Source organism: Astatotilapia calliptera, chromosome 5, assembly GCF_964374335.1.
Source record: "Astatotilapia calliptera chromosome 5, fAstCal68.1, whole genome shotgun sequence".
In the NCBI taxonomy this organism is placed as follows: Eukaryota; Metazoa; Chordata; class Actinopteri; order Cichliformes; family Cichlidae; genus Astatotilapia; species Astatotilapia calliptera.
In genome coordinates, this window is record NC_137426.1 from 36,129,988 (window position 1) to 36,150,548 (window position 20,561).

The 20,561-nt window shown below is 43.3% G+C and overlaps 3 protein-coding genes across 5 annotated transcripts in view; 1 reads left to right on the forward strand and 2 right to left on the reverse strand.

Moving 5' to 3' along the window:
- Positions 1 to 570: 570 nt before the first annotated feature.
- fam217bb (family with sequence similarity 217 member Bb) lies at positions 571 to 3,313 on the reverse strand. The gene is made up of 4 exons (XM_026166459.2): positions 3,047 to 3,313; positions 2,705 to 2,789; positions 2,285 to 2,352; positions 571 to 2,210 (listed from the first exon to the last, which is right to left on the reverse strand). Exons 1-4 carry the CDS (start codon positions 3,157 to 3,159, stop codon positions 890 to 892), a joined length of 1,587 nt encoding a protein of 528 aa, XP_026022244.2. The 5' UTR covers positions 3,160 to 3,313; the 3' UTR covers positions 571 to 889.
- Positions 3,314 to 3,871: 558 nt separating this feature from the next.
- Positions 3,872 to 7,425, forward strand: LOC113023033 (uncharacterized). 2 transcript variants are annotated; one of them, XM_080302162.1, is made up of 3 exons: positions 4,832 to 4,957; positions 5,999 to 6,130; positions 6,258 to 7,425. In XM_080302162.1, the coding sequence occupies exons 2-3, from the start codon at positions 6,091 to 6,093 to the stop codon at positions 7,190 to 7,192; spliced, it is 975 nt and encodes a 324-aa protein (XP_080158288.1). In that variant the 5' UTR covers positions 4,832 to 4,957; positions 5,999 to 6,090; the 3' UTR covers positions 7,193 to 7,425. The 2 variants fall into 2 exon arrangements, with proteins under 2 accessions (XP_026024871.1, XP_080158288.1); XM_026169086.2 differs by lacking the exon at positions 5,999 to 6,130 and having other exon boundaries at positions 3,872 to 4,957.
- Positions 7,426 to 10,497: 3,072 nt separating this feature from the next.
- The window catches only part of aldh1l1 (aldehyde dehydrogenase 1 family, member L1), a 38,425-nt gene continuing 28,361 nt past the window's right edge, over positions 10,498 to 20,561 (reverse strand). For both annotated transcript variants that reach the window (XM_080302161.1, XM_026169087.2), the window contains exons 14-23: positions 20,410 to 20,480; positions 19,927 to 20,032; positions 19,763 to 19,850; positions 19,584 to 19,677; positions 18,038 to 18,137; positions 17,849 to 17,947; positions 17,169 to 17,334; positions 16,973 to 17,078; positions 16,650 to 16,849; positions 10,498 to 10,933 (exon numbers count right to left, since the gene is read on the reverse strand). In XM_080302161.1, coding sequence (XP_080158287.1) covers positions 10,878 to 10,933; positions 16,650 to 16,849; positions 16,973 to 17,078; positions 17,169 to 17,334; positions 17,849 to 17,947; positions 18,038 to 18,137; positions 19,584 to 19,677; positions 19,763 to 19,850; positions 19,927 to 20,032; positions 20,410 to 20,480 — 1,086 coding nt within the window. In that variant the 3' untranslated portion in view covers positions 10,498 to 10,877. The remainder of the gene's footprint in view (positions 10,934 to 16,649; positions 16,850 to 16,972; positions 17,079 to 17,168; positions 17,335 to 17,848; positions 17,948 to 18,037; positions 18,138 to 19,583; positions 19,678 to 19,762; positions 19,851 to 19,926; positions 20,033 to 20,409; positions 20,481 to 20,561) is intronic.

Below are 20,561 nucleotides of genomic sequence, written 5' to 3' on the forward strand. Positions count from 1 at the left end.
TTTAATGATCTGAACACACATTTGTGTCACTTTCTTTCATAGGCGTTATTCAATCTGATCAGTTTATCCTTTAGTCTGATCCAGATTAGAAGAAGTCCCTGTCATGATCTGACTGAGTGGCTGGTGTTTTGTGGGCGGAGCCTTGGTTCCTTACCTGTTCTGCTCACCTGCCATCCAGTCAGCGAGGTAATACTTAAGGCCAGCGGAGTCATGCACTCTCTGCGATTTTATCAGCTACCTCATGGAGGTAACCCAGCCTCACTGCGTTGTAACTTTATGTCTGTTCTGTACTAACCTTGATTTAACTGTTTTCAGTTTCTCCACCACAACACTGCTTAAGTGACCTGCGGCTCAATTCTCACTACATCGCTACCTTCCTCTCGGAAACTAAACCTTTTTCCGCTCTCACCCTCCTGCCCACCCTCACCCTCAGTTTCCTGGAAACATAAGGTTGGACCATCACTCGATCACACACCTCTTGTACCCCACGCTCACCACCTACAAGTAAGCCTGCGAGTCCAGTATTCACCTTTTCTCCCCGCTCAGCATCATACACCATCTTCACAAGACTGTTTGGTATTCTTTAATAAATTTTGGTGATGTTTGCTGCTTCATTCAAAAGACTAATAAACCTGAATTGCTGAAAATCATATCATATGATCACATACAGTACACAATGCTATCTGGGTTCTTTTAAATAAAGCACAAACTTATCAAACTTGGACATCCAGCGGCTCTCTTCCATATCTGTGTAAACATCCCCCACAGCACAGAGAAATAATATCACATTAACAAATGAACAGTATTGCTGACTGTACATTCATAATAAAACTTTAAGGTGATGACAGTATGTAACATTCAGATTACACATTCATCACTACACCTGCTGTTATGTGACAAACTCCACCTGTTTGGGCCTGCTTGGCCTCTGTATAGGAGAATATTTGGATCCTGGTAAATTGTCTATTATTGCAGTGACAGCGTCAGGTTTTATTTCCTGTTCTTTGAGGTTAGCTGCTCTCCTCCTCTCAGCTCCTCCTTTTCTACACTCAGAGCCGCTCCGTTTTTTCTCCCATCCGTTCTGTTTCCTGTCTCCTCCACCTCTCCTCTGCTCTGAGCCGCTCCTCCTCCGAAACCCGCCCATCCTGTAGTCCCACACATCCCCCTTCCAGGCAACCTCATTACAGTCGCTGGCAGTGTGTTGAAGGCTGGTGGCGGCACCTTGGACAGGGTTGCGGATGTTTCCTGATGCCTGCATTCTCCTCAGGTGGCTGTTGGTCCGCACAGGGCTGCTGAACCTTTGGGCTTGTGAGCCCCTGTCTGAGGAGTGCACCCGGCTCTCGCTGTAGCTCCTTTTCGGGAGTATTTTGGGCTCTAGCGGAGCACTCGGCCTGGACTGGCGGTTGTGGCTGTAAGTCGAGCAACAGCATGGCACACTACAGCGGGAGCAGCGGATCCGGCAGAGAGTGCAGGCGCAGCCGGAGAGGAGGGCGGAGTGACTAGCCAGGGAGGAGAGGAAAGTGAGGGGGAAGGCACGCTGACACTGGAGGATGCACTTGGGAGAGCTGAGACGTGATGTGGCGGCAGCAGGGGACCTGTGACAGCTGGATATCACTTCTGATACTGCCGACTTCCCGCTCTCCTCCTGGACGGTCTGGATCTGACGCCACTCCAGCTGCAGCAGCTTCTCCAGATACCTTTCCAAAGGGCCCACAGGCCTGGGCCGGGGGGTACCTCGGCCTTCCATGTTGTAGAAAACAGCCAGCTGACTCAGGCTCCACGAATTAAAAGGTGGAGGGAGGAAGTCTGGGAAGTCAAAACCTCCATGGCCCTGCAAATTGGATCTGTGGCTGCGAGAGGAGCAGTCCTCGGCCTCGATGACCTCTGGCCTGAGCTCGAGCCGAGGAGGAGCACGACTGCAGGCTGACACAGGAAGTCTCTCTGACTCAGACAAATCGGTGTCGCTGTCATCTTCTCCATGGCGACTCAGGCGTCTGACCTCCAGTTCTGGCGAGTGTCTTTCCAGCTGCTCAGTGCTGCAACCACACGTGCAGTGGTAGGAGACAGCTGCTGTGTGTTTGCCGTTTCTGCTCCCCGCATGCTTGTGCTGTCTGTGGCTGGAGCGCTTAGTGACCGGCAGCACCTTTGGCTCCATCCTGCCCTCTGTGGGGGACACTGGAAGAGCCTTTGACTCTGAGGATCTGTGAGCGCTGCAAGGCAAAGCAAAGCTATTATCTCAGCACTGAGACAGCAGCGAACAACACAAACTTTGCACAAACCTCACCTGTGTTGAGAAGTATTGCGTTTAGCTGAGGAGTTGTTAGACTTGTGCTTTCTTCTTTGTTGCAGCCTCTGCAATTACAGACACATTATGTTCAACTTATCACTTAAACATGGTCGTGGTAATGTTATTACCATGGTAATGTTATTACCATGGTAATAAATTGAGACTTGTTGACATTTTGCCTGATATAAATAGTGCACTATTGTGCCACAGAAATGTGTCATTATGTGGAATAAAGGAAAAAATAGCGAGATGTAAACAACGCTCACTGCAAACGTGTAGGTGTTACTTTAACAGCAGCTCTGTATCTTGTATGAAAGCAGTCACTATTTAATGTACCATCATTTAAAACAGAACTGGAACACCAGCTAATTTGACTGATCTTGTGTGTGATACAGTGATCCGAGCCCGTTCACTCACTTTCTCGCTGTTAGTTTCCTGACTTGGGAACGCGTGCTGCGGCGGTGTGGGCTTCCTCTGAGACTGCCGCCTTCCCATTATGTTACTTGAGAGAAACAAACAAATCTTCCGAGTTAAATGTGACCGATGAAACACATGAAATGTAGAAACAGCAGCACAGGGCAGACATGGCGCTCTTCTTTGTTCACACACGTACACAGTGAGCATTTACACATCTAAGTGCAGTCACACACCACCGACATCCAGCGTCTGTGGCGCCGCCGAGGACACGGCAACAAACAGCAGCCATGTCTTCATCCGTTACCACCGTGTAACCCCAATAATAAGCATATCTGGCGGTACCTGCCCACATTAGGCCCGGCGATGCTCCACAGATCCTTCTTCCATTTCCTCTCCCTGCTGGAAACCCTCTCGGCACACCGCTGTGCCACTTGCTCCTGCAGAATGGTGCCCATCCCAGCTTCCAGCGGGCACCAATGAAATGGGCGAGTGAGCTGTTCACGCGAAACACGGTGCTGTGATCATAATGAGTAATGGGCTGAAATGAACCAAACACAACTGTGTTTAGGTATGGATCCCTGTGTGCGATTCACCTGCCGCCCAGCGGAGGGCAGTGGGGCTCACAGACGGAGCACGCACGGTTAATGTGCTGAGTGGTTCATACATGTACCGGCAGCTTAAATGCCTCCGTGTATTTAAAATAAACTAAATGTAGTGAGCTGATCGACAGCTTTACCAGTCCGACCCACTCGACATGAAATGTGCTCTACATTACCTGGAATGAATTTGACACCTTTGGTTTATACTGAGGACAATCAGTTCAATGATTCACAAGAGAGAGGACCCAATGCACACACCAGAGAGCTAAACAATAAATAATACACATCAATAAATGTATTGGGGGATGTGCAGGAACCTGGATCAGAGCATTTGACTGTTTCTTCTGTGACTTCCTTGAAAACTTAGTGTATGAAGATACAAAAAAATAAAATATGCTAAACTAAATGTAAAATATACTCAGTTCATACCAGATACCTGCTATCCGGTTACTGAGTTTATATTAGACAGTTTATCCAAGAGAATAAATTAAATGTATGTAACGCACACAGAGGTTCTAGGTCTGACCAACCGTCTCGGCCGTGGGAAAAAGATGACAACCAATAAAATTCTAAAAGATAATTTATTAGTGCAATGATCAAAAATTGGAAGGATAACACAGTTCAGTTTCCCACTTGCAAAAGAGATAAAAAAAAAAAAAAAATAATATAAGGCCATAGACAGCGATGCGTCAAGTCAGTTGGACTTTACGTGTCAAACACTTTATCAGCAGTTGTCCCCCAAGTCTCACCACCCTGTAAGTAGAAGGCCAGTAATCACTCCAGCCTCAGCAACCCAACGCTGCCTTTAGACTGCAGCAGGCCCAGGCCTGCACAGAGACAAGATGTCACCACATCTTCATTATACAATTCACAGAGCAGCAAACTATCCATCATAACACATTTAAATCAAGTCATCTTGATGACACACCTGCACAGAGAGACAAACGTCACAGCAGTGTTTGTAGTGTGGACTATAAGTAGACTAGAGTATCAGTGAACTCAAATACACCTGCCTTCAATTAATCCAACCCCATCACAGCAAATGTGACACACAAAACCACCAGTGCAACTTCCCACAACAAACATGGAGGTGACATTAGTCCATCATGTTACATGTACTTTAGTAAATACTAAAAAAAAAATATATTTAGCTCAGATACTTAGTTGGTATCGACTATTTTCCTCGTGGAATTGTTTAATATTTACTGTATATTTACTCATTGTTTTGCAAGTATTGCCGGTGTTGTGCCAAAGTAGTTACCCCCGTCAAACAATTTTTGACGGGGGTAACTACTTTGGCACAACACCTGTTCCAAAATAAAGCTTTTAACAACTACACAGAAGAGGGCAGCAGCTCCCCACAGCGGCTACTGCGGCTGCCGCCGTCTACGAGAGGAGAAGAAGACTTCGCTTCTTCGCAGGGACCAGCGCGTCTTCTTGTCCTCCAAAATGTCCAAGTTACAGCAGCTCAGACTCTTCGTGAATGAGCGTCTGACAGCAGCAGCGGAGGAAATCTTCGGCGCCGTGGAGAGAACCATATTAGAGTTTCACACTGACAAAGCTTTTGTGTCCCAGTCAGAAGATGTGAAGCCCAACGAGCTGCTAACGCTAGCCGAGGCTCTGAAAGCGGAGGAGGAGGAGGTGTTCCCGGCAGGTTGGTCTATTATCACCATGCAGATAAGCAGGCTGCTGTCAGCCATCAGACCCGTTTTAATGTGCGTGTAGCCTGGGACTACAGTCAGCATAGACTGCAGTCACAGAGCTGATTCTCTTAAGGCGGACGAACCAAATAAGAAACAGCGTTTTTCCCATGCAGCGGTTAAATGCACCGTTTTAGGTTCAGAAGAGTAGAGAGTGACACAAATACATATTTAGGCGTTCATGGTGTTCTCTATTAAATAAACCTCATTTGTATATCAAATTTCATAAAGGCTGTAATGTAAACATATTTTAATTTAGGCAATTATCTATATATTTATTTAAGCATTTATGACTCTGTATTAGGGGCTTTACAGAAGTTAAAATAAATAACTTAGTTCCTATAAGGTTTGGTTAGATTTCTTTTTGAGGGGACATTACATCATAGATTGGCCTTCTTGTTTTCAGTGGTGATGGACAGTTTGACATATGAGCTCAGCGAGGAGTCTCTCTGGACGTTGATGTTCACAGGTGGAGGTGTGCTTTGGAGAGGAAAGGAGTAAGAGTCAACAGAAGCAACACCGTGTGTAAAAGAGAATGAGATGGGTGGAAAAGTGAAGGTGCAAGCAATAGCTGTAGTGAAGATGGATAAGTTTAAATATGTGGGTCAACTATACAAAACAGAGTTCACAAGGGAGGTGAAGAAGAGAGTGCAGGCAGGGTGGAGTCGGTGGAGATGGGTTAAAGGGTCTGATTTGTGATTGAAGGACAGCAGCAATAGAGAAAGAAGGCTTGTAAAGAAAGCTGTTATAAGATATGTTTGGAAAAACGTTTACGTACCAGGGAAATAATAAAAATAATACTTAGCAGGTCTTAAAATTGGATAAATGTGACTTCAGATGAACAAAAAGACTTGACATATTACAGATGTGTGTGGAGATTCTTGGTAGTCTGAAGAGCTAGAAAGGCTTTAAGTCTGCAGCCATTTACAGTTAAAACACGCACTGTTGTAAAGAGTGGATTCTTTCTAACACGTGATTGTTCTGCTGCCTACCAGCTTCATGGGTTACTGGTAGGTAGCATAACAACAGCAGTCACTCCAGACATGCTCGCAAGTGTATGGGACACGTTGGACTATGATATGGACATATGCTGTGCATCCTAAGCACTTGTCAACATTGCAAGTTTTGTAAGTAAAATGATATATTTAGCCATGAATTAAAACATTTACCACAAGCTTCCATGTCTATCACTTTAAACAGTAAGCCTTTTGTAAATGTTTGCCAGTGTCATATCTTTCCCTGTCATGTCTGCAGGCTCCCAACAGGTGAGTGTATCCGAAGCAGAGGTCTCCACACAGACAACATATGCTCAGGCCAGTCAGCTGTTGGTGAAGCAGGACACACTGAGAGCAGACTTTCTGGTAAATCAGGAACACTGGCCGAGAGGAGACAAAGGCCAGCTGCAGGATCTGTTACACTGTGAAGCTGTGGCTTGTTTCAAATCTGAGCAGAGCGCAGGGTCCCCCTCCTCATGCTTTCAGAGCCAAAGTGTGGCAAGCACACAGGGAGTAGTGCTTTTCCCCCATGCCTCAACAGAGTCTAGAAAAATTAAGCAGGAAGCAGATGGATGTGGAGGATCGGATTTCTGCCAGCCCATCTCCTCAGATAGTGGGGCTGAAAATGATGCCTGTGATAATGAAAGGATGGAGAGCAGAGCATCCAATTCAAAGACAGTGCAGCCAAAAACAAAGGCAAAGCAGAAGCAGAAGAGTTCCAGCTTAAGCAATAAGAAAAGGACAAGTCCTTTCTGTTGTAAGCTCTGTGGAGAATCTTTCTGCCACAGGAATTCATTGATGATTCACCTGAAAACACACGGAGACTGTGCGCTGCAGCACATAGAAACACACAAGGAGGACAATCTGTGTCACGTCTGTGGCAAAACATTCACCACAAAGACCCATTTAAAAAGGCACATGCTGATCCACACGGGTCAGAAGCCTCACTGCTGCAAGGAGTGCGGCAGGAGATTCGCACGAGGCGAGTGTTTGAGAGTGCACATGAGGATCCACACAGTGGAGAGGCCGTACACATGTGGAGTGTGCGAGAAAGGATTCAGACAGAGAAGTAATCTAATTACTCACATGAGAAAGCATACGGGAGAGAAACCTTACCGCTGTGGCATCTGCTCAAGACCATTTGCATACAAGAAGGACATGCTGAGACACACGCAGATCCACACAAAGACGTGAAAAACTCAGTCCACCGGGATGAGCTTTGGTCTAGTACTTCTGAGTTTAACTTGTTTGCTATTATAAATTTTTTTCCTTTTGGTTAAGTGTGAAAAAAGAGATGGTGAGTGTGTGTATTAATAGAGCAAAGTGCATTTTCAAAATGCTTGTTGTAGATTGCAAGGGCTAGGCAGTTAATCCCATTTTAACCTCCTTTACTACTACGACTTCCAACAGTACTAAAAAAAATCCAAACCCCACATTTCATAAATATTAAAAATAAGCGAGTCTGCTGCTGCCTGGATGTATTCATACCTGTCTGTATGGTCAGACATCTCAGTTGAGCTAACAGCTCTGAGTTATTTAACCCTGAGTTTCTGTTCCAGAGTCGACTTCAGTTCTGAGTCAGTCACGAGGGTTATTTCCTCACTATAAATCCAAGGGTTTTTCTGTTTTTATACACATGGATATATCTATCCATAGATGTAGATATATCTTTTCATGGGACAACACTGAAGTTATGACACTTTGATACAATGTAAAGTAGTCAGTGTACAGCTTGTACAACAGTGTGAATTTGCTGTCACCTCTAAATAACTCAACATACATCCATTAATGTCTAAACTGCTGGCAACAAAAGTGAGTACACCCCTAAGTGAAAATGTCCAAACTGTGCCCAAAGTGTCAATATTTTGTGTTGCAACCACTGGTCTCATCAGACCACAGGTAATCCATGTCCTTAGTCTGCTTGTCTTCAGCTAACTGTTTGCGGGCTTTCTTGTGCATTATCTTTAGACGAGGCGTCCTTCTGGGACGACAGCCATGTGATGCAGTGTGTGGCGTGTGTCTGAGCCACTGTCAGGCTGACCTTTGACGCCCTCTGCAGCAATGCTGGTACTCACTTTTGTTGCCAGCGGTTTAGACGTTAATGGCTGTATGTTGAGTTATTTTGAGGTAAAAGCAAATTCACACTGTTGTACAAGCTGTACACTGACCACTTTACATTGTATCAAAGTGTCATATCTTCAGTGTTGTCCCATGAAATATTTACAGAAATGTGAGGGTGTACTCAATTTTGTGAGATACATATATTTTATTTTCTTCTCCCCTCCTGCTTCTTAACATAGCCATCGTGATCCACACTGACACGGTGATATTCCTCAGTCCACTGGATTCGAAGTGAGGCTGTGCTTTCTTGGAGAATCTTGGTGTCAGAGCTCCTCTGATGATGGTTTTCTTTCTGTACTCATAAATGTGCTCAATCCCATCCTGAACATACTCACAGTTGTATTGAACTAACTGGTCAGCTCTTCTGGAATGAGAAGCCCAGAGTTATTGACATCAAATTTAACCAACTCACTTTATTTCTAAACTCAGATTTTGCTAAACATGCTTCCCAGAATAGGGCTTTGGTTGGGTCTTCCAGAGCTCTATTCCGGGAGCGCGTTAAGGAGAAGTCCCCAAAGTCACGGAAGCGATCGTTTACCGTCTGTGTGAGCCCTGCTTCTCGCCTGTAGGTTCTTATGGACTGTAGGAAAGTCTTCAATGTTGCTGTTGGAAGAATTCAAATGTTTTCGTGTAGCTGAGGATGAGTGCAGTTCTTTGAACTCTGTGGTAGCTCCTACCTCAATGCTTTTTCTCTCAGTATATGAGGTATAAGTGTGTCCAATGATTGACTGAATGGAACATGGGCAATCGCTAAAATGTTTGCATTGTAAACAGCATTTGTTTGAAAAAATGATATCAGTCCAATCCAATTTTATTTATAAAGCACTTTAAAATACCCAGCACAGGAACAAAGTGCTGTACAGAAAATAAGCCTTAATAACATGAAGTAAAGATCTAAGAATCTTCTTAAACCTGAGCCTGTATAAGAACCTGAGCAAAGCTGTCATCTGTCTGTTGTGAGTTACTTCTGTCAGTTTGAAGATCCCTCTCAAAGTACTGTAATCAGTTAAACTTGCAGTTACATTTGACTTATACTGCTATAAAATAAGGACACAAATGCACCTTAATTTGCTGTAGCGTAGATTTCCATATTCTACAGGTTTTCCCACATATAACGTTTCATGTAATAAAAACATTATCAAACTTAATTGCATGCTCCCCTTTCACCACAGTTAGTGGTCAGAGTTGGGTCCATAGTTTTTGGGGGGCATACACCGTTTTTGTAGTTTTGCTGATATACACAGCTGTTTAAGTCAGAATATGTGATTGAAGTGCAGACGTTTAGCTTTAAAACAAGGGGTTTAACAAAAGTATTGCATTAACTGTTTAAGAATTACAGCCTTTTATTTTCTTTCTTTCTTTTCTTATTCATAGTCCCCGATTTTTTGAGGCCCAGAAGTAATTAGAGAATTGACAAGTAGTCAGACATTACTAATAAGAAATTCTAGCGTGGCTTTAGTGATACACTTTGGGTCATTATCAATTTGCACTGTGACACAATCAGTTTTGCAGCATTTGGCTGAATCTGAGCACAGATTGTAGCCCTGTACACTTCAAAGTGCATCCTGTCAGCTACTACTTCTATCAGCAGTCCCATCATCACACAATAGAGAGCTGGTTCTTTTAGCACTTTGTGGTAAACGCTCTGTGTTTTCATTGATCACCTCGACAGTGACACACCTACCTCATCAAGAGTGTTCTTAAGTTTGTTAGATGTGAAGTTTCTTAAACCACATCTTTGAACTAAAATTATAATGAAAATCTATGAAATCCAAATTCAACACCTTGAATCAACTTATATGTTTTCCTCATTTGTGACAGAGTATCGGGGGAAGTGACCTAACCTCACCTAAGTTAGTTTTGCCTCTAAAAATGGGGGACTATGAAAAACACAGGTAATCCATCATTGTTAAATGTCTGTTATTAAATCAAAATCCGATATTGATTGATTTAAAATCCACCATGGTGGTATAAGGAGGAAAAACTACAAAAATTATCTTTTTCTAACAAACGATAGCCCTAATCCCAACCGCCTCTTTCCATAACGCCATCAAAACACCATATTTAAATGTAATTAAATGGTTTAAGATGATGCAGGGATGCTGTTTGAGTGAATGAGATCCTTTAAATAAACATCTAATGATGTATTTTGTTGAAGGAAAGTGTATACCGGTATGTGCTTTTCAGGCATTAAAATGCATGTAAGATGTTGCTGAATAAAATAACATGTTTTCTGTAGACAATCATGTACAGTGCATTAATCAAAATAAATGTAATGTGCCTAAGGTTCCTCAAAATCCAGACGTTACATTTGTTATATTTAAAAAAAAAAAAGAAAAAAAGACTGAACACAGAAGAATTACATCAATCTGCAGATGTTGGTTGTGCAGCAGTTTTAATTCGTAACCAATAATTGTTATTGGAAATGTTACATTGCAAGACTTTTCTGACCTAATGTAAGCCATATTAGAAATTAAAGATGTATTAAAATAAAAACCTTTTTAGTTAAATCACAGTCCACTCACTGAGCTACCAGCTAGCATTCACCATTTGTGTAGATCAGAACAATCCTCATTACAGCGTGGCTCAAGGCTCTGTTACTGATTATTCAACATGTTAGACATACTTATCAGTTAGCATATTAAGGCACGTACACTTTTAATGCCAACATCCTGGTATCGCAGTGTGTTTCTCTAGCAATGTCCACATGTCTACCTGAGTCTGCCCTCTTACGGTCTTGTTTCTCCTGTGATATCACCTAATACTCAATGGTCACTGTCTTTGTCTTCAGGTATTCGTTGAGAGCGTCTTGTCCTGGTGGAGAGACAAAGATACTGATAGTAAGCACAAGCACCAGTCACCTATTGGTCACCACAGGGTTGAGTGCACTGGCTCAAAGCAGATACCAGTGAAGACTATGGATGTGAATGATTAGTTAGTACTACTAAAACATTAGTAGTACTATCTACTGTCTTACTGAGTACTGATTTGTGTCTGTGTGTTACAGACACAGAGTTTGTGGATGCGGCTAGCTAACTAAGCATGGTGGTATACGCTGATAACATTGCACTCCACCCTACTGTGCTAATATGGTGTCTTTAGTATGTGAAGCTCAAACCCAATGGATGACATCACAATGTCCAGCTTTTATATATGGTCTATGATGGCAATACAGCATAATGTTGTAACTTTTATGGAACAAATGGGAGAAGATGAAAAAATGGCAGTTTGAATGGAATCAGAAATAACAGCCTCTTTCTATTACCATACCATTACCAAAACTAGTTCATGCATTTATTACTTCTAGGCTGGACGACTGTAACTCATTATTATCAGGATGTCCAAAAAACTCCCTGAAAAGCCTTCAGTTAATCCAAAATGCTGCAGCAAGAGTCCTGACAGGGACTAGAAAGAGAGAGCAGATTTCTCCTGTTTTGGCTTCCCTTCATTGGCTTCCTGTTAAATCCAGAACTGAATTCAAAATCCTGCTCCTCACATACAAGGTCTTAAATAATCAGGCCCCATCTTATCTTAATGACCTTGTAGTACCATATCACCCTATTAGAGCACTTCGCTCTCGCTCTGCAGGCCTACTTGTTGTTTCTAGAGTATTTAAAAGTAGAATGGGAGGGAGAGCCTTCAGTTTTCAGGCGCCTCTTCTGTGGAACCAGCTTCCAGTTTGGATTCAGGAGACAGACACTATCTCTACTTTCAAGATTCAGCTTCAAACTTTCCTTTTTGCTAAAGCATATAGTTAGGGCTGGACCAGGTGATCCTGAATCCTCCCTTAGTTATTCTGCAATAGACGTAGGCTGCCGGGGGATTCCCATGATGCATTGAGTTTTTCCTTTTCAGTCACCTTTCTCACTCACTATGTGTTAATAGACCTCTCTGCACTGAATCGTACTTGTTATTAACCTCTGTCTCTCTTCCACAGCATGTCTCTTGTCTTCCTTCTCTCACCCCAACTGCAGCAGATGGCCCCGCCCCTCCCTGAGCCTGGTTCTGCCGGAGGTTTCTTCCTGTTAAAAGGGAGTTTTTCCTTCCCACTGTCACCAAAGTGCTTGCTCATAGGGGGTCATATGATTGTTGGGTTTTTCTCTGAATGTACAGGGTGGGCCATTTATATGGATACACCGTAATAACATGGGAATGGTTGGTGATATTAAAGTCCTCTTTGTGGCACATTAGTATATGTGAGGGGGCAAACTCCTCAAGATGGGTGGTGACCATGGTGGCCATTTAGAAGTCGGCCATCTTGGATACAACTTTTGTTTTTTCATTAGGAAGAGGGCCATGTGACACATCAAACTTATTGGTAATGTCACAAGAAAAACAATGGTGTGCTTGGTTTCAACGTAACTTTATTCTTTCATGAGTTATTTACAAGTTTCTCTTTGTTCACAGCCATTGACATGTCGAAGAGGTTAACACGTGAGGAATGGATCGAAATTGTGTTGATATCTGGTGAACGCAGTAACCGGGTCATTGCAGCAGATTTCAATGCAAGACACCCTATGAGACCACCCATCTCCCATGCTACAGTTAGCAAACTGCTTGCTAAGTTTCATGAAAGTGTTGGATTTGCCAAAACGTGGACGCAAGAAAACTCACTAATGAAACATTAGTGGCTGTCCTAGCTTCATTCAGCAAGAGCCCACAGCGTAGCACTCGCCGCATGTCACTGGAGAGTGGCATTAGTCGAACATCCCTTCGGCAGATATTAGCTAAATGGCACCCTTACAAACTCCAGCTACTGCAGCATCTTAGCGAGGATGACCCAGATCGGCGCACAGAATTTGCAGAATGGGCAAAACAAAAATTGGCACAGGACCCTCAGTTCACGCAGAAGATTTTGTTCAGTGATGAGGCAAACTTTTATGTGAATGGTGAAGTTAACAAACAAAACCACCGCTGTTGGTCTGACACATACCCACATTGGATGGATCCCTCCAAGACTGTTGGAACAATAAAAGTGATGGTTTGGTGTGGTATATGGGGCACAACGATAGTGGGTCCATTCTTCATCAATGGAAACCTCAAGGCCACTGCATATTTGAAATTGCTGCATGATGATGTGTTTCCCTCTTTATGCACTGAAGCTGGCACGTTCCCTGAGTTCTTCCAGCAAGATGGTGCACCACCACATTATGGGTGCCAGGTCTGAGCATTCCTAGATGAACAGTTTCCTGGAAAGTGGATTGGTCGTCGTGGGCCAGTTGAATGGCCCCCAAGGTCTCCCGATCTGACCCCCTTAGACTTTTATCTTTGGGGTCATCTGAAGGCAATTGTCTATGGCATAGGTGTCAAACTCTGGCCCGCGGGCCAAATTTGGCCCGCAGCCTAATTACATTTGGCCCGCGAAGCCATACCAAATTACTATTAGAGCTGGCCAACTGGTATTATACAGCTAATATATACATTGTTTAGTATTAAGCTTTGCTTGTTCCACATTCAGTTTTTCAGCAAAACTTGTTTGAGTCCATAAGAAGAGATTCATTCTTAAATCTGGAGGAAGATATTTTTCAATAAATATTATTGTTAGCCCCCGACCTTGTTCTAGTTTTGAATTTTGGCCCACTGTGTATTTGAGTTTGACACCCCTGGTCTATGGTGTGAAGATACGAGATGTGCAGCACCTGAAACTACAGATACTGGATGCCTGTGCTGGCATTTCTCCTGCGGTGTTGCTATCAGTGTGTGAAGAGTGGGAGAAGAGGGTTGCATTGACAATCCAACACAATGGGCAGCACATTGAACACATTTTATAAGTGGTCAGAAACTTGTAAATAACTCATTAAAGAATAAAGTTACGTTGAAACCAAGCACACCATTGTTTTTCTTGTGACATTACCAATAAGTTTGATGTGTCACATGGTCCTCTTCCTATTGAAAAAACAAAAGTTGTATCCAAGTTTGGCTCCTCACATATACTAATGTGCCACAAACAGGACTTTAATATCATCAACCATTCCCATTTTATTACGGTGTATCCATATAAATGGCCCACCCTGTATTATTGTAGGGTCTATCTTACAATATAAAGCGCCTTGAGGCGAATGTTGTTGTGATTTGGCGCCATATAAATAAAATTGAATTGAATTTTCATACATAAGGCGCATTAAGCGAAACAAAACAGTCAGATAACTCAGCTCATTCCTCTTGCTTCCTCTACTTCCGTACCATTGATTCATTAATGTTGATTTCTCTCGCAGCTGCTCTATTCTCATGTTGTTGCAGTATATTAATGAATAACCTCATATTGTGGATGGATTATCTCAGTTGTTCTCCTGACTGAAGTTTGGTCCGTTTACAACATCCTGCCATGCGACTGCATTTGTCTATAACCATCGGGAACCCTCACGTTAACTTTTATCGAGTGGAAAAAAGTTAGTGTTCATCCTCCAGCTTCACTGTGTTTATGTTATGCTAACATATGCTAACATAGTTGTGCCGCTAGTGATCACGTAGCGCAGCGGTCCCCAACCCCCAGGCCTTGGACCGGTACCGGGCCGCGAGAGTTGAGGCTCAGGTGTGAAATGTATAGTTTTCAGGGTTTTTATCGGTTTTCAGCATTATTTTGTCATCGTTTTTATCGTTAACTCGGTTTTCCTGGGTCTTTACACGTGTGTTATGAATAAATTTTCTTTTTTCCGGTACCGGTACTAGTTTTATTTTGTTGTATTTATCCGCAACACCTTAAAGGCCGGTCCATGAAAATATTGTCGGGCATAAACCGGTCCGTAGCGCAAAAAAGGTTGGGGACCGCTGATGTAGCGCATCATTATATACCAGCTAGACCAACTTCAGTAACCCTTCAAAAGTCACTGCTGTTTAGTTTTCTGTCTTCATTTATGTTGGAAGTGATAGCAGAGCTGTACGTTTTAATATTTTCAGAAATCTCTCAGTCAGAACATGCTATATCATGTTTAGGTGGAAACTAGCGAGCTAACTTCCTGCTAACTTCTAACTCTGTTAAATTTAATAAATTCTGTTTTCATGGATGCCTGGATGTTAAACTTAATTGTTACACCTGGTAAAGCAGCAAAACTGATTGTTAGGTATTTTAGTACCATGGTAGCATTTACTGGATATTGTTTTATAGTGACATTATACAGGAAAACTCTGTCATTCAATAAGGCCCCTTTGTTTTAGTTATTTTTCTCTTTGACCCAAGAATTGATGTGTGAGAATCACAGGCTGGTACAAGGTTGAAATACCACAGAGATCACTCCCTCAGCTACATTAGTTTCTTAATCTTTTAGACGCCTGTTGAAGGCCAAATGGTTTGTTTCAGATTTCACTAATGTAAGAACTCTTTGTTTTGTGCCTTGAAAATATGTCGCTGAGATAATCACAATTGTAGCTGAACTGATAAACTACACAAAGGATGCTTCTTCACCCAAGGGCAGGAAGACGCTGCCTTATCTGCTGTCTCATGAATTTTACCCTCTATATAAACTGTTGTACTTGTGAATAAAGTTGAGTCACTTTGGGAAGACAATCTAAAGCAGTCTCTGTTTTCTTGTTCTCCCAAGCTGCTCCCGAGCTCGTACTAACACGCTGAATGGCATGCTTGAATATTACTTGAGAATATATTTGACTGTGTTACAGACTAAGGGACATTCTCTGCTGATAGGTGAAGGTACATTCTCTGCTGATAGACGTCCACGCCTCGAAGGAAGTCGATCCACGGATTAGGCCCTGGAAACCGTTTCCTTCACTGATAATTTTATCAAAGGTGAAAATTTTTAGTTTTTAAATCTCAGTGATGCCGCAGTGTTCGTTTGACTTTGGGACCTGAAGCGAACGGAGTTTGGACCCAGATGACTCCGCCAGGCTCCTGACTACGGTAGCCGTAATGCTCTGATAATGCATCAATGGTGCGGCTTCATAGCTTACCAACGTCGTACTAAAACATTTTTTGACAGATTTTTGAGCACCGTGTACCACATAAAATTGGTCCGAGGTCAGTAAGCACAACCAGAATTCATAAAGAAGGCGCACCGGATTATAAGGCGCACTGTCGATTTTTGAGAAAATGAAAGGATTTTAAGTGTGCCTTATAGTCTGAAAAATACGGTACTAGACTGCTTCAGATACAGGTGTGATAAATTCTGGCAAATAAAATCTACACTCACTGTTTCAGTAAATTAGTATTTGTTTATTTAATGGTTTAAATACGGGGTGGCTGTAGTTCAGGAGTTAGGTCATGGTTTGATTTCTTGCCGCTTCAGTCTGCACACCAAATGTCATTGGGCAAGATACTAACCCCAAGTTGCTCTCTGATTTGTCCACTGGCGTATGAATGTGTGTGAATGTTAGATAGAAAGCACTTACATGGTAAAAAGTGCTATATAAGAACCAGCCCATTTACCCTCCAAACATGACTTTGTCCCCACTGCTGGTGTTGTATGTGAAAATGTTTTGACATAGGTTGAATAGTATATATTTTTTCTTTTTTTAAAAAATTTGTGTTTCTTGACATGAAATAATACATCTACACAATAAAAGCAGTAGTTTGCCTTACCCAGGTCTTTACCAAATCCGGACTGCTTGAAGCCTCCGAAGGGCGCAGCGACGTCGGTCTTGTTGTAGGTGTTGACGAAAACTGTGCCGGCATTGAGCCTTTCACTGACATACAGTGCTTTGCTGATGTCCCGTGTGAAAACACCTGATGCCAGGCCATACTCTGTAGCATTGGCCCTCCTCAGGACGTCATCCACTTCACTGAATTCAGGAAGATGGAGGAGGCACACCGGACCAACACAACAGTGAAGACACAAAAGGTCAGTCTTATGTTGGGTATATGAAGCAAGCTGGCATTTGAGCAATCATTCAATTTTAACTAACCCGCTCTTAAACTTGGAGATGATCATAACAGGGCCAAAAGACTCCTCTTTAGCAATGTACATGTGGTCCTGCACATCAGTAAACACTGTGGGTTCAAAGAAGAAACCTGGAGGGAAAACAAAACATCCAACGGCATCTGTTATATCAGAGTTAGTCCATCCTAACCAGTTCTGTTTAGAAACTTCTGCTGCCTTACCTGGTCGTTGTACCTGTCTGCCACCACAGACCAGGGTGGCTCCCTCCTTGACGCCAGTCTGACAATATTCCACCAGTTTGTCCAGGTGGGCCTTGTGGTTCTGAGGTCCATGGTCTGTTGAGCGGTCCAGTGGATCACCAATCTTCATCTTTTTGACTTCCTCAACCTAAGATAAGAGAGATCCAAGTGGTCTTTAAAGAAGTAAGAACTAATTACTCACATGAGACAGCATACGGGAGAGAAACCTTACCGCTGCGGCTCAATTTGCATACTAGAAGGACATGCTGAAACACACGCAGATCCACACAAAGGCGTGTAACTGCTCAACCTGCTCAGTGTGCTCATTTCTAAGACTTAGAGCATGTGTTTCAGTTTCATTACTACCACCGACAGTGCGTCACTGGCCTTGCTCTTTCAACACATGTGAAAAAGTTACTGAAAACAGTAACTAGCTGATAAAGTTAAGTGAAAGACATATAGTTTGGTGAGAAACACCTCAGCACTATAGCAAAATGTCTTTTGGCCCGCTGACTAAAATGGCATTAGTCAGTGAGCCATCAGCCTATTACATCTGAAGGTGAGAGACTGATTTTTAAGGTGGAATGAAAACACAACATGACATTTTCACTGTAAAAAAGGAAAAAAAGGTCAAAGTAAAGTTTACTGCGGGTTACACCTACCACTTTTTGTACAAACAGGTCATGAATGGAGTCTTCCACAAACAGTCTGCCAGCAGCGATGCAGTTCTCTCCCTTGTTAAAGAACACTGAGCTCATGCCCTGTAACATACAGACAACAACATAGTGGATGCACAACTTTTTACTCTGTTTTGGAAAAAAACACAAAAACCTGCCATAAGATAAACACACCATGCGCACGGCCTTGTCCATCTCGCAGTCACTGAAGATGATAAGTGGTGATTTTCCTCCAAGCTCCAGAGAGACTTTCTTTACATTGCTGACTGCACAGCTTCAAATATACAAGAAAACAGACACGCAACTGTGAGCGAAACTACACTGAACAAAAATATAAACGCAACACCTTTGTTACTGCTCCCATTCCCCATGGGATGGACGTAGAGACCTAAAATTCATTCCAGATACACAATATAACCATCCCTCCCAAACAGTGGTCACAAATCAGTCCAAATGTGTGGTAGTGGGCACATCTGCTATATTGAGATAATCCATCCCACCTCACAGGTGTGCCACATCAGGATGCTGATCTGACATCATGAGTAGTGCACAGGTGTACCTCAGACTGCCCACAACAAAAGGCCACCCTGGAATGTGCAGTTTTTTGTGCTATTGGGGGTCTGGGGACCCAGAACCGGTCAGTATCTGGTGTGACCACCATTTGCCTCATGCAGTGCAACACATCGTCGCATGGAGTCTATCAGATTGTCAATTGTGGCCTGTGGAATGTTGGTCCACTCCACTTCAATGGCTGTGCGAGGTTGTTGGATATTCGTGGGAACTGGTACACGCTGTCGTATACGCCGGTCAAGCACATCCCGAACATGCTCAATGGGTGACATGTCCGGTGAGTATGCTGGCCATGCAAGAACTGGGACATTCTCAGCTGCCATCTGCCCTGAACAATGTGAACCATGATTCATCCGTGAAGCGCACACCTCTCCAACGTGCCAGACGCCATCGAATGTGAGCATTTGCCCACACAAGTCTGTTACAGCGACGAGCTGGAGTCAGGTCAAGACCCCGATGAGGACGACGGGCATGCAGTTGAGCGTCCCTGAGACGGTTTCTGACAGTTTGTGCAGAAATTGTTTGGTTGTGCAAACCAATTGTTCCAGCAGCTGTCTGGGTGGCTGGTCTCAGACGATCTTGGAGGTGAACCTGCTGGATGTGGAGGTCCTGGGCTGGTGTGGTTACACGAGGTCTGCGGTTGTGAGGCCGGTTGGATGTGCTGCCATATTCTCTGAAACGCTTGTGGAGACGGCTTATGGTTGAGAAATGAACATTCAATGCACGGGCGACAGATCTGGTTGACATTCCTGCTGTCAGCATGCCAATTGCACGCTCCCTCATTGCTTGTGGCATCTGTGGCATTTTGCTGTGAGACAAAACTGCACATTCCAGGGTGGCCTTTTGTTGTGGGCAGTCTGAGGTACACCTGTGCACTACTCATGATGTCAGATCAGCATCCTGATGTGGCACACCTGTGAGGTGGGATGGATTATCTCAATATAGCAGATGTGCCCACTACCACACATTTGGACTGATTTGTGACCACTGTTTGGGAGGGATGGTTATATTGTGTATCTGGAATGAATTTTAGGTCTCTACGTCCATCCCATGGGGAATGGGAGCAGTAACAAAGGTGTTGCGTTTATATTTTTGTTCAGTGTATAAGACTTTGTTAAACACCTTGTGTAAGGTTTACGTTACCGCTCACCTCTTCATGATGTGTTTACCAATCTCTGTGGAACCTGTGAAGCCAAGTTTCCGGACGTCGGGATGGTCGGAGAGACGCTGACCCACCAGGGCACCTAGAATAAAGAACAAGATGCATAGCAACTCACGGAGCTTCATTAGGTGACCTCAGCTTCATGTCATGAATGTTTATGATCCAACCTGATCCAGGCAGAATGTTAATCACTCCTTTAGGCAGTCCCGCTCTTGCTGCCAGTTCAGCAAACTTCAGTGCTGTCAGTGGGGTGACCTGAAAACAAACAACAACATGAATGACCCTGTGGTTTTAGCTTTTGTGGGTAGCATGTGTGACATGGGAGTCTGACCTGTGCAGGTTTGAGGACCACTGTGTTTCCAGCTGCCAGGCAGGCTGCTGTCTTCCAGGCCAGCATCATTAGAGGGTAGTTCCAAGGAATCACAATGGCACAAACTCTGAGGACAGATAGAAAGCATTTGAAATACTTATCACACCCATTTTATAACATCTTGATTGAAATCCACCTGCTTGAAGATTTTCTGTCAAGCACATATATAGTTTGTTCTTTACAAATATCCCTTAAACTACTAATGTGGTTCATAAAAAGCAGTAGTTTGTTCGGCTTTCGAACCAAAGGCATGTTAGCTTTAATGTGAATGTACAGTGCTGTGAAAAAGCAATTGACTGAAATGCTTTGTTAGTTTTACATCAGATGCAACAGGATACAAACCCTTCAAAAGGACCACAGAATATTTTCCTAAATGTAATTATTTTTGCAGGTTCCACTGCAATGCTGTGTAGAGTATGACACTTTTCAAATCTCTATTCTCACCCCATTGGTTCCTTCTTGGTAAAAGTCAGGTTACGATTGGGCCTGGCCTGGTTGATGGGGATGGTGCTGCCCTGTAAAAGAACAACATCATGTTGTTTGCATGTATTTACACATCTGTAACAGATGTATCAGACTGTCAACTGACAACGTGA

Coding starts and splice junctions, on each gene's coding strand:
- fam217bb (XM_026166459.2), bottom strand. CDS start 3,159: ATGGGCACCATTCTGCAGGAGCAAGTGGCACAGCGGTGTGCCGAGAGG. Junction 2,790..3,046: donor GCCGGGCCTAATGTGGGCAG/GTACCGCCAGAT, acceptor GTTTCTCTCAAG/TAACATAATGGGAAGGCGGC. Junction 2,211..2,284: donor CGCAATACTTCTCAACACAG/GTGAGGTTTGTG, acceptor TTTGCCTTGCAG/CGCTCACAGATCCTCAGAGT.
- LOC113023033 (XM_026169086.2), top strand. CDS start 4,753: ATGTCCAAGTTACAGCAGCTCAGACTCTTCGTGAATGAGCGTCTGACA. Junction 4,958..6,257: donor GGAGGAGGTGTTCCCGGCAG/GTTGGTCTATTA, acceptor TCATGTCTGCAG/GCTCCCAACAGGTGAGTGTA.